The sequence below is a fragment of the Symphalangus syndactylus genome, chromosome 17 (genome assembly GCF_028878055.3).
Source record: "Symphalangus syndactylus isolate Jambi chromosome 17, NHGRI_mSymSyn1-v2.1_pri, whole genome shotgun sequence".
Classification (NCBI taxonomy): Eukaryota; Metazoa; Chordata; class Mammalia; order Primates; family Hylobatidae; genus Symphalangus; species Symphalangus syndactylus.
This window is the reverse complement of record NC_072439.2, coordinates 34,096,265-34,114,613: the sequence shown is the minus strand read 5'-3', so window position 1 is coordinate 34,114,613 and position 18,349 is coordinate 34,096,265. Positions and strand designations below refer to the sequence as shown.

The 18,349-nt window shown below is 52.4% G+C and overlaps 3 protein-coding genes across 14 annotated transcripts in view; 2 read left to right on the top strand and 1 right to left on the bottom strand.

Annotated features, from left to right (window-relative positions):
• The first annotated feature begins 917 nt into the window (after positions 1-917).
• Positions 918-1,434, top strand: LOC129465886 (large ribosomal subunit protein eL21-like). The gene has a single exon (XM_055248555.2). The coding sequence runs from the start codon at positions 937-939 to the stop codon at positions 1,417-1,419; it is 483 nt and encodes a 160-aa protein (XP_055104530.2). The 5' UTR covers positions 918-936; the 3' UTR covers positions 1,420-1,434.
• A 1,215-nt stretch (positions 1,435-2,649) lies between these two features.
• Positions 2,650-5,559, top strand: TMT1B (thiol methyltransferase 1B). The gene is made up of 2 exons (XM_055250690.2): positions 2,650-3,232; positions 4,762-5,559. The coding sequence occupies exons 1-2, from the start codon at positions 2,735-2,737 to the stop codon at positions 4,996-4,998; spliced, it is 735 nt and encodes a 244-aa protein (XP_055106665.1). The 5' UTR covers positions 2,650-2,734; the 3' UTR covers positions 4,999-5,559.
• Positions 5,516-18,349, bottom strand: part of ITGA7 (integrin subunit alpha 7) — a 30,155-nt gene continuing 17,321 nt past the window's right edge. For 7 of the 12 annotated variants that reach the window (XM_063621396.1, XM_055250670.1, XM_055250659.2 and 4 more), the window contains 19 exons: positions 18,042-18,235; positions 17,597-17,685; positions 17,366-17,493; positions 17,122-17,217; positions 16,885-16,946; positions 16,568-16,737; positions 15,954-16,103; positions 15,204-15,319; positions 14,460-14,652; positions 14,297-14,377; positions 14,125-14,204; positions 13,938-14,012; positions 13,703-13,805; positions 12,817-12,993; positions 12,519-12,650; positions 9,762-9,875; positions 9,128-9,226; positions 8,913-9,038; positions 5,516-6,237 (listed from right to left, as the gene is read on the bottom strand). In XM_063621396.1, the coding sequence (XP_063477466.1) occupies positions 6,007-6,237; positions 8,913-9,038; positions 9,128-9,226; positions 9,762-9,875; positions 12,519-12,650; positions 12,817-12,993; positions 13,703-13,805; positions 13,938-14,012; positions 14,125-14,204; positions 14,297-14,377; positions 14,460-14,652; positions 15,204-15,319; positions 15,954-16,103; positions 16,568-16,737; positions 16,885-16,946; positions 17,122-17,217; positions 17,366-17,493; positions 17,597-17,685; positions 18,042-18,235 (2,416 nt within the window). In that variant the 3' untranslated portion in view covers positions 5,516-6,006. The remainder of the gene's footprint in view (positions 6,238-8,912; positions 9,039-9,127; positions 9,227-9,761; positions 9,876-12,518; positions 12,651-12,816; positions 12,994-13,702; positions 13,806-13,937; positions 14,013-14,124; positions 14,205-14,296; positions 14,378-14,459; positions 14,653-15,203; positions 15,320-15,953; positions 16,104-16,567; positions 16,738-16,884; positions 16,947-17,121; positions 17,218-17,365; positions 17,494-17,596; positions 17,686-18,041; positions 18,236-18,349) is intronic. The other 5 variants (XM_055250665.1, XM_055250666.1, XM_055250663.1 and 2 more) reach the window with 3 other exon arrangements.

Here is an 18,349-nt window from a genome sequence, read left to right as displayed (position 1 = left end):
AGGAGAGGAGAGGAGAGGAGAGGAGAGGAGAGGAGAGGAGAGAAATTAATCTATACTGACAGAGAGCAGATCAGTGGTTACCTGAAGATGGGGATGAAAGAGGGGAGAATGGATTACAAAGAAGCACAAGGAAACTGATACAGTTTGGATGTTTGTCCCCTCCAAATCTCATGTTGAAATGTAATCCTCAATGTCAGAAGTGGGGCCTGGTGGGAGGTGTTTGGCTCCTGAGGTCCCACCCCTCATCAGTGGCTCAGTGCCATCCCCTTGGTGATAAGTGGGTTCTCGCTCTGGCAGTTCATGCAAGGTCTCTCTTGCTCCCTCTCTCGCCATGTGATACACTGCTCCCCTTCATCTTCCACCACGATTGTAAGCTCCCTGAGAGCCTCACCAGAGGCCAAGCAGATACTGGTGCCATGCTTCCTGTGCAGCCGGCAGAACTATGAACCAATTAAGCTTTTTTTCTTTATAAATTAACCAGCCTTAGGTATTTCTTAACAGCAATGCAAAAGCCTAACACATAGACATGTTCATTATCTCGACTGTGGTACTGGTTTCCCAGGTATACACTGTGTCAAAACTAATCTAATTATATACTGTAAATACGTAAACCTTCTTATATATACTATAACTCAAAGAAACTGTAAATAAGTAAATAGGGTATTAGGTTACAAATCAGTGAATACAATAGGAATCTATGCATCAATAATAATATGAACACATAAAAGACACATGAAACCAAATATTGCTGGTGGAAGTGTAAATGGGTACGATCACTTTGGAAAACCATTTGCTATTATCTACTAAATCCAATGTATTGTTAAGAAGGGGGGAAAGCAAGGTATACAAGAGTGTGTACAATCTACCACCATTTGTAAAAGAGAAGGGAATACGGCCCTTTCGGCCAGAAACGCCATCTTCCAGTGATTCGCCAAAATGACGAACACAAAGGGAACGAGGAGAGGCACCCGATATATGTTCTCTAGGCCTTTTAGAAAACATGGAGTTGTTCCTTTGGCCACGTATATGCGCATCTATAAGAAAGGTGATATTGTAGACATCAAGGGAATGGGTACTGTTCAAAAAGGAATGCCCCACAAGTGTTACCATGGCAAAACTGGAAGAGTCTGCAATGTGACCCAGCATGCTGCTGGCATTGTCGTAAACAAACAAGTTAAGGGCAAGATTCTTGCCAAGAGAATTAATGTGCGTATTGAGCACATTAAACACTCTAAGAGCCGAGACAGCTTCCTGAAACGCGTGAAGGAAAATGATCGGAAAAAGAAAGAAGCCAAAGAGAAAGGTACCTGGGTTCAACTAAAGCGCCAGCCTGCTCCACCCAGAGAAGCACACTTTGTGAGAACCAATGGGAAGGAGCCTGAGCTGCTGGAACCTATTCCCTATGAATTCATGGCATAATAGGTGCTAAAAAAAAAAAAAGACCTCTGGGTTGTAAAAAAAAAAGGGAATATGTCTACGCATATATGCACATGGGTGTAAACACATGGGGTGTGTGCTCCCTGCTCATTCACAGGCCATCTCTGGAAGGATTCACAAGAAATTGGCAATGTGGTATTTAGTGTCTCCAGAGAGGAGATCTGAGTGGCTGGGACACAGGAGTAGAAGAGAGAATTTTCCCTGTAATCTCTTTAGTATCTTTTTAATTTTGTACTAAGTGAATGTACTGCCTCTTCCAAAAAAAATTGTTTAATAATGTTTTGTAAAAAGAATTCTTCTCAGCCAGGCGCAGTGGCTCACAGCTGTAATCCCAGCACTTTGGGAGGTCGAGGTGGGTGGATCACTTGAGCCCAGGAGTTCAAGACCAACCCGGGCAACAGGGTGAAACCCAGTCTCTACGAAATACAGAATAAAAAAAAAAAGCCAGGCATGGTGGTGTGCACCCATAGTCCCAGAAACTCAGGAGGCTGATGTAGGAGGATCGCTTGAGCCTAGGGAGATTGAGGTTGCAGTGAGCCGAGACTGCTGCCACTGCACCCCAGCCTGGGCAGCAGAGACCCTGTCTCAAAAAAAGGAAAGAAGGAAAGAAGGGAGAAAGGAAGGAAGAGAGGGAGGGAGGGAGAGAGGGAGGGAAGGAAGGATCTCTAAAAAGTGGCTACTCTCTGACTTCACTTCCCCCTATTTCTCCAACTCACCCCATTCCCCGCAGAATTAAACTTCTCACCCTTTCCAGGAGAGGGCATGCCGACTCTGTCCTGTACACCTACTTTTTCCTCTGCCAAGAGCACCCTTCCCTTCCTATGGCCCCTCTAAAGTGCCTGACCTGAGGACGGAATGAGGCCAGGACATGTCCCATGAGTCAACTCTGTCCCCAGCATTCGCCACTACCCACCCCCAAAGCCCTGCCAGCCCCCCACACTCCCCCGCCATGAGTCTGTCATCTGAAACATATCCCCTTACCCTTTCCCACTCCCTCTTAGATGACTCAGCAACCCCTGCCCCCTTTCAGCTGGGCACAGTGCCCCAGAACTCAGGAACATGGGTACCACCTGTCCCTCCGCCCGCATAAAAGTCATTGAAAAGCTTGTGGGACTGTGGGACCTGCGCCCTCTGGAGGAATTCCATACACCCACTCAACTCTGGCAAATAGGAAATTGTCAAGTAGGAGACAAGGAGCAAAGTCCTATCACAGCGTCAGGGGACGCCAGTGCCTGCAGAGGCTGAGCAGGGAAAAAGCCAGTGCCCCAGCGGAAGCACAGCTCAGAGCTGGTCTGCCATGGACGTCCTGGTCCCACTCCTGCAGCTGCTGGTGCTGCTTCTTACCCTGCCCCTGCACCTCATGGCTCTGCTGGGCTGCTGGCAGCCCCTGTGCAAAAGCTACTTCCCCTACCTGATGGCCGTGCTGACTCCCAAGAGCAACCGCAAGATGGAGAGCAAGAAACGGGAGCTCTTCAGCCAGATAAAGGGGCTTACAGGAGCCTCCGGGAAAGTGGCCCTACTGGAGCTGGGCTGCGGAACCGGAGCCAACTTTCAGTTCTACCCACCGGGCTGCAGGGTCACCTGCCTAGACCCAAATCCCCACTTTGAGAAGTTCCTGACAAAGAGCATGGCTGAGAACAGGCACCTCCAATATGAGCGGTTTGTGGTGGCTCCTGGAGAGGACATGAAACAGCTGGCTGATGGCTCCATGGATGTGGTGGTCTGCACCCTGGTGCTGTGCTCTGTGCAGAGCCCGAGGAAGGTCCTGCAGGAGGTCCGGAGAGTACTGAGGCCGGTAAGCAGAGTGGGAAGGGGATGGGTGTGGGGCAGGCAAACCCAGCATCAGCCGCCCCAGGGTTTGGCCCCCAGAATGGGGCGTCTGAGGTAGCAAGTAGCACATTAGACACCCCATCCACCCCTACCTGCTGGTGAATAGGAGACATGACCAGTGCCACGACGGGGCACAATTGTGTGCTGTGGAAGCAACAGGAGAATCACCTACCACCGTGGGACAGGGAGGGGAGCGGGGAGGACACCTAAGGGACTGAGGTTTAAATCGAGATCTGTGCTTGGGAGGCTGAAGCAGGAGGATGACTTGAGCCCAGGAGTTCGAGACCAGACAAGTCAACATAGTGAGACACCATCTCTACAAAAAAAAATACAAAAGCTAGCCAGGCGTGGTGGCACATGCCTGTAGTCCTAGCTACTCAGGAAGCTGAGGTGGGAGGATTACTTGAGCCCGATAGTTCAAAGTTACAGTGAACTATGATCGCACCACTGCACTCCTGCCTGGGCCACAGAGTGAGACCCTGTATCAAAAAAACAAATAAATAAAGAGAGAGAGAGATCTGAGGGATTAAGCAGAGTGTGGACGGGGTGGGGAAAATAAAAGAGTGTTCTAGGTAAAGATAGTAGGGGAAGTAGAGTAGAATCCATCAGATTGTGGAGAGAACGTTCAGAATAGTTTCCAGGTTTCTAGCATGAGCAACTGAGGGGAGAGCCGATGAAAAGTGCCATTTGCTGAGATGGAAGAAAGCTGTTTTGGACTTACTAGGTTTGAGATCACCTAGGGAGAGTATAGTGAGGCGAGGAGCTTGAGGAACCCCAGCTTCAGTCAAGAGTTGGGCCTGAGGTTTCCCTGGGATGTTCACAGCGATGTCCAGGAAGCAGCTTGTGAATGCATCTGGGTTTTGTGAGAGAGGTTGGTGCGTGTATCTCAGAATACAATGAGCCCAGCTGGGCGAGGTGGCTCACGCCTGTAATCCAGCACTTTGGGAGGCAAGGCAGGTGGATCTCTTGAGGCCAGGAGTTTGAGACCAGACTGGCCAACACGGTGAAACCCTGTCTCTACTGAAAAATACAAAAAGTAGCCGGGCATGGTGGCTCATGCCTGTAATCCCAGCTATTCGGGAGGCTGAGGCAGGAGAATCGCTTGAACCTGGGAGGTGGAGGTTGCAGTGAGCCAAGATCATGCCATTGCACTCCAGCCTGGGCAACAGACTGAGACTCCATCTCAAAAAATAATAATAATACAACGAGCCCTCCACTCCTGTTTCTCAGTTTCCCCTTCTGCATGCCCTCAGTTATTCTGGTCAGCCTTTAAAGATCTCCCACCAGCCACTCCCTTCAGTTATGAGGTTCTTTACATGCACTTTGAAGGCAGTAGCAGAGGATGCAGAAAAGGTCAGGGGCACGACAGTTTGCTCCATGAACTCTCAGACCAGCAGCTCCCATTTCACCAAGAAGTTTGACTGTCTTGATCAGCGCGATAGGGAGCAGAGTCAGAACGGAGCCAAGTGACACTAACTCTCTCCTCCCTCCCAGGGAGGTGTGCTGTTTTTCTGGGAGCATGTGGCAGAACCATATGGAAGCTGGGCCTTCATGTGGCAGCAAGTTTTCGAGCCCACTTGGAAACACATTGGGGACGGCTGCTGCCTCACCAGAGAGACCTGGAAGGATCTTGAGAACGCCCAGTTCTCTGAAATCCAAATGGAACGACAGCCCCCTCCCCTCAAGTGGCTACCTGTTGGGCCCCACATCATGGGAAAGGCTGTCAAATAATCTTTTCCAAGCCCCAAGGCACTCATTTGCTCCTTCCCCAGCCTCCAATTAGAACAAGCCACCCACCAGCCTATCTATCTTCCACTGAGAGGGACCTAGCAGAATGAGAGAAGCCAGTCATGTACCACCTCCTAGTCCCTCTCTCCCCAACCTCTGCCAGGGCAATCTCTAACTTCAGTCCACCTTCGACAGTGAAAAAGCTCTACTTCTACCCTGACCATAGGGAGGAAACACTGGGACCCTGTTGTATCCTCAACTGCAAGTTTCTGGACTAGTCTCCCAACGTTTGCCTCCCAATGTTGTCCCTTTCCTTTGTTCCCATAGTAAAGCTCCTCTCGCTTTCCTCCTGAGGCTATACCCATGTGTCTCTAGGAACTGGTCACAAAAGTCATGGTGCATGCATCCCTGCCAAGCCCCCCGACCCTCTCTCCCCACTACCACCTTCATCCTGAGCTGGGGGCACCAGGAAGAATCAGAGACGCTGGGGATGACGGAGCAAGACTCTAAGAGGCAAAGGTTTTGTTCTCAAATATTTTTTAATAAATAGACGAAACCACGAAACCACTAGACTGATGCAGCAAACTAAGGTCAGATGAGAGGGGAAACTAGAGAGGGAGCAGCCCCTGAGTCAGTGACACAACCTCCTCCCCGACCCTCTAAGCTAAGGCACTTCCGGGGAGGCAGGTCCTTGGGGTCCTGTTACACAGGGTGAATGGGAGAGGAAGGGATTAGGATCCCTTCTCCCCGCCTTTGCATCAGGACACCCCTGCCCTTCTCACCCTACCCCATGGCCCTGTCCCTGATTAACCCGCTCTCATCTCACAGCACTCTAAGGGGAAGTTGGGTGGGAGGAGTTCTTGTGGGTGGGAGAGGTCTGTGCCCCTGAGGAAGCCGATCCTGCCAAATCTTGATGCGACACCAGCAGCGCACTCTACCCTCTTCATCCCAAGGAGCCATCTCTGGGGAAGGGGTGGAGGGCAGCCACAGGCCAGGCTGGGACATGGGAACCTAGGCAGTGCCTGGCCCTGGATGCCCATCGGGGCCCAGCTCAGGATGCCCATCGGCAGCCAGGATGGGGTGTGCATCCGGGCCCTCCCGCCGGGGGCTGCCCCAGTTGTTCCTCAGGATGGTGCCCGTCTTCTCCTCCTTGAACTGCTGTCGGTCTTCCCGAGGAATCTTCACCGCATGGTACTGGGGCACGGTGGCCTCAGGGTGCTTCGCCCGTTTGAAGAATCCCATCTATAAGGACACCAGGCCAGACCATGAGGAGCCGGAAGAGCTGCGGTCCCTGGAGCAGATGCCTAGCGCAGCACAGCTCCTCGCCCTCACCATCCCTGCTGCAGCAGAAAGGAAATAGGCTGAACAGCAACTGGTGCGGTGGGCAACACCCACGGTGCTCCCATCAGTGCCGTGTCCCCAGGTTCTCATTCACAGTAAGAGAGAGACCAGGAGGGCGTCCAAGAGGCAGGACCAAGGGTATCCCCCTTGGCCCCTGAAAGAGGGCCTTGAGGGTGGAGCATCAGGACCTGATTCAAGATTTCTACCCACTCTAGCTTCTGAAGAGACCCAATAGTGTCCCCCAGAACACAAACAAGACCTGAGGAAGAAAATGGCTTCCTAGTCCCCTGCATCTCTGGAATGATACCTCTCAAGCCTCATAAACATGCACCCTGTGTACTTGTACCTTGGGCAGCATGCCCCTTACAGCAACGCCCTCTCATCCATCAATACAGTAGTCTAGCCCCACCCTAAATGAGGACCATGCTGGCCCTTACACACCAGGGTGAGAATGTACCCCTGCACACTCACACTCAGAGGCCCAAGAGTCCTACATGCTCAGACTGCATGGCATCTCCTTACACATTCATCTCCTTGCACACTCATGCCCATAGAAAAAAGCATGCATGCAACCTCCCCACACTCCCACATGCTCACATCCCATGAGCCCACCAACCCTTTGTGCACGCCTCAGGCTGTGTAGACTTACCCTTATATCTGCACCCTTCTAATTACCTCTCACCTCACATCACTCTCACGCAATCTCATTTTTCACCCTGAACATTCCTGATCCCCTGAATGCTGGGAATTCTCCTTTTATTCACACACATACATACCCACACACACATATACACATGCACACACACAACAGTTACCCCACGGTCCCTGGACCCCCAACTTCCATGGCTGAAGGCTGAACAGCCAGACAGGCCCGGTGATAGTTGGTGGGAAAAGATGAGCTCTGGCTGCTCCGATGGAAGAAGCCACACTGGGATGTCGGGGGAGAAGCAGGGCAGAGGAGGCAGACGATGGAAAGATTGAGGAAGGACGGGAGCCCCTATCTCTGCTCTGTCTTCCTTCCATGGGAGCAGGGAGCAAGCATCCTGGGACCAGTTTCACAGAGGCATCAATCTCCCCTAAGACTGGGAAGGTTCCCAACAGCTTGGATGCCACTCCAGAGCCTGGTCTACTAATGATTCACACTTGCCAAAGGGTGGCTGAGTCTTTGATTGGTCCCAAAGAGCAAGCACAAGCAGGGGCAGTTCTCCAGAGCCCCAAGGACATGTGTGGTTCTGAACACAGCCCCAGATATGGCAGATGGCTCAGCATATTACCCCTGGTGATGTATGTGATTCCGTGTACTGACGTGTGCATGTGCATACTTTTACATTGAGCCCTGGATGCCAATATGATTCGGTATACAGCTCTGGGTGTACAAGAATGCTTCCATGAAGAGCCTGGTATGTGGAAGCTCTGAGTTCCTCCATGAGGGCAGTTCCCTGGAGGCCGTTCTCCGTGCTTGTTGGCCTTCTTGGCCACATTTACCTTTCCAGTTTTCACTGCCACATTATAGTTAAGTCAGATCACACTTTTCTGCCTCCATGACTTTGCCTACCATGGTCCTGAAGGTCCCCACCTACCTCATCCCCTTACATCCTGACCTTACTACTCCACCTTCCTCTAAGGACTGGCTCCAGTGCTACCTCCTCTCAAGCTTTTTTCCCTCTAAAGTCCCACTGCATTTTCTCAACTCAACACTTCCTGCCTTGTCCTTGACGACAGGCTCACCACTCCCATCCCACTGGACTATAAAATCCCTGAGAACGAGATCTGCATCTGATTTCTTTTTTTTTTTTTTTTTTTTTTTTTTGAGACAGAGTCCTGCTCGGTCACCCAGGTTGGAGTGCAGTGGCGCAATCTCGGCTCACTGCAACCTCCACCTCCCAGGTTCAACCGATTCTCCCAAGTAGCTGGGATTACAGGCGCCCACCACCATGCCCAGCTAATTTTTTTTGTTTGTTTGTATTTTTAATAGAGACAGGATTTCACCACGTTGCCCAGCTTGGTCTTGAACTCCTGACCTCAGGTGATCCACCCACCTCAGCCTCTCAAAGTTGCTGGGATTACAGGCATGAGCCACCGTGCCCGGTTTTTTTTGTTTTTTTTTTTTTTGAGACGGAGTCTCGCTCTGTCACCCAGGCTGGAGTGCAATTGCGCCATCTTGGCTCACTGCAACCCCACCTTTCGAGTTCAATCGATTCTCCTGCCTCAGCCTCCCAAGTAGCTGGATCTACAGGTGCGTGCCACCACGCCCAGCTAATTTTGTATTTTGAGTAGAGATGGGGTTTCACCATGTTGTCCAGGCTGGTCTCGAACTCCTGACCTCAAGTGATCCACCTGCCTAGGCCTCCCAAAGTGCTGGGATTCCAGGCATGAGCCACTGCACCCAGCCTGCATCTGATTTATCTTTGAAACATCCAGGGACTAATAGAGTTCCTGAGACATGCAGGGCAAGTGTTCAGTGCAGATGTGCTGAATACATGAGTGTGTGGGTGGGTGACAGAACCACAATACAAAATGCTGCCCACCCGACCAGGAAGTCCACCCCCATCAGCCCCACCTTCTCCAAGCCTCACCTTCCACAGGAGCAGCACCAGCAGTGCTAGCACCAGCAGCCCAGCCAGTACAGCCAGGAGGATGACCCACCAGGGCACTCCTTCTGCCACCACGGCCATGGGGTCCAAGTATACCATCACTGGGATCTGGGGAGCAAGGGGTCAATGGAACAAGAGCTGGAGGGAGCAGGAAAGAAGAGAGTCTTCCCCACCTATCCCCCAGCCCTGCAGCTCACCACTATGGAGGCATCTCGGAGCATCAAGTTCTTTATGGAGGACTTCACTGTGATGTTGGCCCGGACAATCACTTCCAGGGACTTCACAGCTGAGTACTCCTAAGGGAACAGGGAAGGAGACCCTTGTCCTAAATGCCCCATGTCTCCCTCCCTTCCCCTTACCTCCTGAAATTATAAATGTAATGGTGCCCAACACAAAGGATGTTTCTGCCTGGTTTGGCTTAAGAGTATGCTGCGTTTGGGCTGGGCGCAGTGGCTCACACTTGTAATCCCAGCACTTTGGGAGGCCAAGGAGGGTGGATCACCTGAGGTCAGGAGTTTGAGATCAGCCTGGCCAACATGGCAAAACCCTGTCTCTATGAAAAATACAAAAGTACCGGGTGTAGTGGCACGTGCCTGTAATCCCAGCTACTCAGGAGGCTGAGGCAGGAGAATCTCTTCAACCTAGGAGGCAGAGGTTGCAGTGAGCTGAGATTGCGCCACTGCACTCCAGCCTGGGGGACAAAGGAAGACTCCGTCTCAGAAAAAAAAAGGATGCTGCATTTGGACAATGAGGAGGGAGGAGGAGAAGTGAGTTCTGGAGGGGCTTTGGAGGAAGAAGAAACACAGACTAGATCCCCAGTGGTATCCTCACCTCCAGAAAGGTGCTGTTCCAGAGACGACCCCAGACATGCAGCACAGCCGCGCGGTCAAAGCTGTAGAGTGGGCAGCTGAACACCACACAGTTGGCCGTGCCCCAGGCGCAGTCCTAGGGATAAGGACAGACAGGGGTCTAAGCCACTCAGCTCGACCCTGCTGAGACTGCCATCTCTCCCATTTTCCTTACTTGACCTCAAACTCCCCTCCTCCAGGAAGTCTTCTCAAACTAATCTTATATCCAAAATAGCTGCCTGCCCCAAATCTGAGCTATTCAGCTTTGAAATGCGTGGAGGGGGCAGCATGGAAGGGAATCTCTTACTTGACAGCACAGGCAGAGTAGCTTCCCCAAGTGAGGCTTATGTTACCTAATGACAGTCCCATTTATTGAGCACCTACTACTTGTTGGGCACTTATCTCACTTAAGCTTTGCAACAGTCCTGCAAGGTGCACATTATCATCCTTATTTTTCAAAGGAAGAAACTGAGAAGGCCCAATGAAGCCAAGCTACCTGCCTCAGGTCACAGCACTAGCAAAGCTAATGAGTGGTGGAGCAAATATTTGAACTCAGGTCCAAATTCGGCAAAGCCACACCCCTGCCTTAAACCCAAACTCACTAAAGGAGGAGGAGGCTGCCTCAGGAGCTCCTGGGGGTACAGGGGACTCAGGCTCTGTTCTTTCCAGGACTGACCTAAATCCATTCGGCCCAATCACCACCTCACGATCCATTTGCCTGAAAGTTATGTTACATTCATCACACCACGATCCAGACACAGAAGAATGGCTTTAAGAGTGTCTGAATTCTTTGAGTTATCTTTTATTTTGCCACTTTGGAGCCATTCAAGAATCCTTGGCCAAGCTGTCTAAAAGCAAGGCCTTCTGCCTTTTTTGTAAAAGAATCTATTTTAGAGATTATGTTAAGCAAAGTAAGCCAGACTCAGAAAGATAAATACTGCATTATCTCACTTATATGTGGAATCGGAAAGTTGAACTCATAGAAGTAGAGAGTAGAATAGTTGTTACCTAGGGCTGGGGTGGAGGCGGGGTGTGGCTGGGGAGATGGAGGAGATGGTGGTCAAAAGATACAAAGTTTCAGTTAGACAGAAGGAAGAGATATCTATTTAAGAGATCTATTGGCCGGGCGCGGTGGCTCACGCCTGTAATCCCAGCTCTCAGGGAGGCAAGAGGCGGGAGGATAGCTTGAGCCCAGGAGTTCGAGACCTGCCTGGGCAATATAGCGAGACCCCGTTCTCCCGAAAAAGAAAAAAAAAAAAAAAAAAAAAAGAGATCTATTGCACAACATGGGGACTGTAGTTAATAACAACATATTGTATTCTTGAGAATCACTAAGAGAACAGATTTTAAGTGTTCTTACCACAAAAATAAGTATGTGAGGTGATGCATATGTTAATTAGCTCAATATAGCCACTCCACAGTATATACATATTTCAAAACATTGTATTATACATGATAAATATAATTTTTGTCATTTAAATAAATAAATACATTTTAACACGAAAACAAAAAGAATCTATTTCAAAGTTCCCATTTAAAAGGGAGGTCTCTCAGAGGAAATCGGTCACGTGGAGAAGGGAGGACTATCCATGTCATAGAGCAACAGCCACCACATGGGTTCCTACATCCCCTGACGTCCTTCAGTTTGCCTCATGCCATGCTCCCAGGGGAGGTGAGGGCCCAAAGCAGGGACTGCAGCAGCTGCTGACATTCCCCTGCAAAGGATCTCCTTGGCTCTACCGGGGGTTTACCTCCACCTCCTTACAATCAGGCCAAAGGCCTCCTAATCTACGTCCCCACCACATTCTTACTGCGAGCCCCATCCTAGCAGGGAGAGGCACAGAGCATGTGCGGATCTGCTCAATACCTTCACCTAAACAACACAACTCTGCGAAACAAGCAGAAAAGGGGAAAGCAAAACTGCTCAAAAGAGGTAAACTTAATAAATCACATATAATATACTGTCATCTTAATTATTAGAACTTTTAGAATTTAGTGTTTTTGCCGAGTGCGTGGCTCAGGCCTATAATCCCAGCACTTTGGGAGGCCGAGGCAGGCAGATCGCTTGAGGTTAGGAATTCGAGACCAGCCAGCCTGGCCAACATGGTGAAACCCTGTCTCTACTAAAAATACAAAAATTAGCCGGGTGTGGTGGCATGCACCTGTAGTCCCAGCTACTCGGGAGACTGAGGAAGGAGAATCACTTGAACCAGGGAGGCGGAGGTTGCAGTGAGCTGAGATCGTGCCACTGCACTCCAGCCTGGGCGACAGAGCAAGACTCCGTCTCAACAACAACAAAAAAGAACTTAACATTTTTAATACTGTAAAAATCGAGCAAGTGTCCTTACACAAATTGACTTTTTTATCTTATAAGAGTTCAAAAGAATGACAAACAGACCTCAAAGTGTGAGTATGGGCTAACCCCATCCCATCACCTATAAAATGTAATGCTTTATATAAACGTAATGCGAATCAATTGCTTGGCTAACTAACTGGCTTCAGGTAGAGTGACCTGTTCTAGAGTGAGCAATTGCAGGAGCTGAGCGTGAAGGGGGTCTGCAGTGTCACTAGCTGCCTCCCGGGCACTCCCTCCTATGAACTGTGATGGGAACATCTGGTCAACTTGCACCTAGACCATCATGTGTCTCAACAGGCTACCCTTCCTGGACACACAGCACCCTGGAGCTCTGGCTCCACCACACACCCCATTCTGGCTGCACCAAGTCTGGCCTGCCCTCACCAGGGTGATGTTTTTCTTCTTCTCAGCAGAGGACACTGGCCACCAGGACATGCTGGGCTCCTGCTGCTCACCAGGCTCCTGCTGCTCAGGCGGCTCCAGCTCCCTCCGCCTCCTATCCCTACTGTCCACATCCTGGACACAGAAGGGGGGGTCTTAGTGAGTGTCCCTCCAATCACAGCAGTGCCGAGATCGAATCTCCTCCCCACCGCCTTCCTCCTGCCCCATCAGAGCACTCACTACCCTTACTCCCCATAACATCTCTCCCAACATCTAACCCCCACCCCCACCTAAGCCTCACCAGGTGGAGGATGTTGGGCCTGGGAGAGCAAAGCCCTTTCTGCCCAGGCCCCTGCCCGCCCTCCAGCTCTACCCGCATTGGGTACAGCAACCATTTCCCATTGGCAATCTCATGAGGCCACATGATGTTGAGGAAGGCAGAGCCCAGGGTTTTGAGCGACTGGCCTTGGTTGGAAACCTGTGGGAAAAAGAGAGTATGAGGGGAGGGACCTCAGTTTTTCTTTTTTTTTTTTTAATTTTTTATAGAGACAGGATCTATGTTGCCCAGGCTTGTCTCTAACTCCTGGGCTCAAGCGATCCTGCCACCTTGGCCTCCTGTAGTGCTGTGATTACAGGCATGAGCCACCGTGCCCAGCCAAGGAACTCAGCTTTCAAGTGGATCCTAAATCCACAGAGATGGAAGGAACAAGGGCTGAAGAGAAGGCCCTCAGGAAACACAATTTCAACAAATACTCAGGATCTTAGACCCCACCAGACACCATTCTCTCCACCCTCCAAATCCAGGAAACCCTGGAAGTGTCCCTGGAAGGTGTGAGGAGAGGCCCCAGCCAAGCAAAGGCAGAGTTCTAGGGAGAGACATTAACCCCCGCCCCATGCTCCCATCCCCCAGCTGAGGCCCACAGCAGAGAAGCTTCCCTGGACTCTCGTGGCCTACCAGACCAGCAGGTGAGACAGCCAGACAGAATGACCAGGAAATGGTCAAGTGAGGCCCCAGCAGAAACACCTTCCTACAGCCAAGGTCCATATGCAGGACAGAGGCCTCAAACTCGCTAGACCAGCATGCTGCCACATGGTAGAAGGGCCCCAGCCCTGGGGACACAGCTCAGCCTCTCCTCTGTGCCAAGGAGGGAGGGCGACCATGGAGGGGCCTCATCCCTGACACTTACCGTGACCTCATACTTGACCTTGCTGCCCACATCCCGCTCAGACTGCATGGCTCTCTCACCCCTCACCACGCCAGAGAAGAAGAGTTGCTGGGGAATGGCCATCCTGGCATGGAGAGGTCAGAACAGGGGTGAGAAGGTCTGGGGCCTGGCTCAAAGGAGGCAGGGCCCTGGCCAAGGTTTGGAAGTGGCAATGCCCCCTCCCTCCACTGGAGGTGCCCACTTGGGCCAGGCTCACCCTGCAATGGACAGTGGCAGCTCAATGAAGACACGGGCTCGTGCAGAGACTGGATGCAGCTCCTGCTCACTGATCCTGGTGAGTGGGCAGGGGCAAGTATGGGCATCAGGCACAGGCACCTCCCAAGGGGTCAGATGAGGTCAATATGACTACCCCCACCTCACCCCTCCAGCCCCGCCTGGCTTACGTGGCCAGCAGCAGCTCTACCTCCAGTTCCGTGGTCTCAATGCTGATCCCTGAGGTGCTAAGGATGAGGTAGAAGGTGACCTAGGCCAAGGGTGGAAAGAGATTAGAGTCAGGGGTGGTCTATGGGCTTATGGAGAGGCTACTCACGTAGGGATAAGGGCAGATGTGCCAACCTGGGCACCTCTCTTCATGGGGTTCCCCAGCTCACACTCAACATGGGAGGCATTCTCATTGGACAGGCAGAGTGGCTTCTCCTGGAATGGGAGAGAAGGCAAGGTCAGTCTGGGTTACTGGAGCCCCTCAAGACCCCACCCCATCCTGCCCCCAGGTCCTCACCGCAGGGTCCAGGGCCCGGACTCCTGAGTAGTGCAGTGAGTCAGGAAGCATGACCAGGAGCTGGGCTTCATGGGCATCATCCCCATCAGCCTGGGGCTGGGCTGGGTCCGATGGCAGGTTGGTGACCATCAGCTCCAGGCCAATGACTGGCTGCCCACTCAGTGCAAACAGGGCTGTTGTTCCATCCACATCCCTGGAGAGTCAGACCCCACTCCTGCTAAGTTCTGAACACCTCCCTCTATCACTTCCCCTCCCAGTCTGCTCCCCCAGTACCTGCCTTCACTCCCTGAGCCTCTCTTCCCACCCCAGGTCCCCATCACACCTGTCCAAGCCTCAGGCCTCTGTACACATGACTGGGAGTCAGGGGACCTCCGTTCTCATCTCAGCTCCACCATTACTTACCTTGCGCAAGTAACTTAATCTCTCTAGGCCTCAGTTCTCCATCTATAAAATGAGACTAATATATTTCCTACCTCACAGAGGTTTGAAGACTAACCAATGAGATGTATGTAGACTGCATATTATTAGTGTACTGTGAAGGATTGCTACTCCTTGCCATGGGAGCCCCCGTGGCCCCATCACTGACCCTCATCTCAGTCTCCAAGTCCATCGGCAGGTCCTCTTCCACCTTCTGCCTTCTCTGCAGGCTCAGCCCTTCCCTCTGACTGGTCCTCCTGAGAGGGCTTTCTCTCAATCCTTTAACTCTTGCCCTCCCACCCCCACCCTGCTCTCTGCCCTCCTCACATGGGCAGAGGCTGGAATTCCGTGTCGCTGACCCGGGTACAGAAGCGGGCACGGACCAGCTGCAGATTGCTCTGGCAGATCTTGTCTTCACCACAGCCTTGCTTCAGGAAGTGGATCTGGGGAGAGACATGAGATAAGGGGCATTCCTAGGGGGCAAGGCAGGGGGCAAACCTGTCACCATGGCATATGGTGGGTTAGAGTATCACAGGATTAAACAACCTGTGCTCAACTCTCAGATCTGCTGCTTACTAGCCATGTGATCCTGAACTGCGTCCTCTCCTCTGCAGTAAAATGATGGGGGCACTACCATGCCATGGTAGAGACTAGCAGCAAGTCAAGAGCTGAGCCACACTGCCCCAGCTCACATGCATGTAACTGAGTTCCGGATTTAGAACAGGAAAAGATGTCAAGGGCACCACTTCTAGGCCAGCCATAAAAACCATGCAAGCAAGGGGCCTCATGTTCCCCCTTCCAGCTGAATGGGATGGATGTGACTTCAAGAGCTTGAAGGCCACATTTGAAGATTACAGAATCCCATCAACCTGAGCCCCCTGAATGACTACATGGAGTAGAGGAGCTCTGTCCCCTTGACTAGGAACATGGTCATTTGGGCACCTAGAGATATGAGGAATTACTGGAGTAGCATACGTGAAAGGGCTCTGTGAGCTGTGAATTTGTGTCACTGGGGAGGGACCATGATCTTTGCCCTCCCAGCTCCTCCTCCTGGGCTAAACCAGAACCCATGCTCACCTCTGCCCGCTGGGTGCTGGGCTGGTGGGCATTGAGGATGGGGGCCACTGGAGGCAGCCCCTGGCCAGGAGCCTGTCGCCGGAGCCGAGGGGTCTGGAGACTGTAGGACAAGGTCACTACAATGGCTCGAAGCTTGTCTTTGACATTTTCCTAGGAAGAGGAAGGTCTGTTCCTCACTGGAACAATCCCCAGGCCTCAGCCCTGCTCAGTGCCCCAGCCAGACCTAGGACCAATTCTAAAACTTGGAAAGAAGCTTAGGGAGATGAATGAGAGAGGTGGAGAACTGAGCAAGGAGGAGGGAGAAAGACTGGGGTAGGGGACAGGGGAAACCTTTAGGGCTTTGAGGACCAGATGTGATGATAAAAGCTGCCACCTCCTCCATTCAGCTGGAAGGGGGGACATGAAGCCCCTTGCACCTCTTCCTCCTTCAGGGAGTGCAGAAATGACAGGAGAGGGCAGCAGATGAGGAGGAAGTGAGCTCAGAAGACAGGCTTCTCACGTGTCTAGGTCTTAGAAGGAGGCACGAGTGTGCTTGGGAAGAAGCAGCTAAGAGGAATCAGGGAAAATTGATGGCCATGACAACGACCCTCAGAAGCCAAGGGGTCAGTGTCCACCTGGAGCTGGAACATGGCGTCTCCACAGACTCGGTCATGCTGGTGCTTCAGCCACACGGTGCCCGAGGCCTGGTGCTTGGGTTCTTCTGGGTTACGGCTCAGGAACATCACACGGGGAACCTGGCCCCGGAGCCTCCGGTCTGTGTCTGCGTCTAACACGTAGTCCAGGGCTATGGCACGTTGGAAGAGGAGGAGCCGCTGAGCTGCAGAGCTGCTCCAGCTCACCCCATTCCCAGGGGTGCTCTTCTACCACCTCGAAGTGATCCCCCTCCCTGGGAAACCCAAAAGGGCGAGCCACAGAGGGGGACCGCACTCACCCACAGTAGGGCTATAGCTGCTGGGGACTGCAATGTAGCTGAAACAGACCCTTAGGTCCACACTGCAGGGGCAAAGGGTGGCTCCTGAGACAAACGAGGCTGATGGGCCAAGGCCCCTACCCCCACCCCATCTGTCACATCCTGTCACAGCCCCAGCCCCAAATTGGGGAGATAAAGGGATCAAAGGGAGGGCAGGGAAAGCTGCCAGGGTCCAGGTGCCACCCGATCCCGCCTCACCAAACCGAGTGGCCGCCAGCACAGTTGGGCTGCTCCAGGTCGATGCTTCGTGGAGCAATAGAGACCTCATGGGAGACATGGAGGATGGGTCTGGCCCTGGGATTGGGGAGTCAAGAGCACAAGAAACATGAGAACATGAGGCTGGGAAACACTCTTCAGCATTAGATTTGGCACTGAGGCTGGGGTCAGAGTCACAGGGAGGGGCTGACGGCCTCAGGGAGGGAGAAGGTCGGTGGGGGCTCACCTGAAGAGCACTGCGGTGTCAGCCAGGGAGCCCACCAGCAGGTCAGGGTATTGGTTCCCATCCATATCCAAGCTGCCTGACAGGGAGTAGCCGAAGCTCTTGATGCCCACAGCCTCGCCCTCCAGCACCTAGAGAACCGGCTGTCAGCCTCCCTCAATCCCACCTCCCATAGGCCTCTGCCTCCCCTGATGCCTCTGCTGATTCCACCCTCATCCCAGCGACTCCCCTCACCTGTGAAGGTTTGGCAACAACCCCCAGGCTGCTCCCATGGTAGATGAAGACTTTCCCATCACCATCAAAGGGGGCACCCACTGCAATATCTGCAGTGCACAGGGAAAAGGCAGTCACGCTGGCTGAGGGCCTTGCAGACAAGATCCAGGCCTCAACTCCCCACAGTCACTCAGGTATGTTTTCTATTTTATTAAGAGGCTACAAAATCCCAGGCACTCTACGTACATCATCTTTAATCCTCTTGGCCACTCCCTGCAGATATTACTAACACAAAAAGGTTAGGAACTTGCCAAGGTCAGAAAGCTGGTAAATGGTAAAGCTCAGACATAAGCCCAGGAACCCTCCCTCCCTGAGTCCTCAGAAGACCACACTCTGACCTCTGAGGGGCTTCCCCATCCCTCCTGTGGCCCCTCCCTCTCCGAGCCTTTCCAGTTCCCAGTCACACCTGGAAAGCCATCTTGGTTGAGGTCCCCCAGGACAGCCAGGCTGATCCCGAACATGGAGTCAGGGGAGCCGCAGAGCCGGAGAGGGGAGATCCCAGCCCAGTGGCCCCCCTGGTTCAAGTACACATACACGGCACCCCCCAGCTCTTCTTGGCGCTCAAAGAAGTAGGGGGCACCCACTATCAGGTCTGGCCAGCTATGGAGAGAAGGAAACATTCAGTGCGGGTCCTCCCTGGCCAGAGGAGCCAGCAGGAGGCTGAGTGGCCTCAGCCAGACTGGGGCTACTGGACCCAGCCTCCCTCAGGTGGCA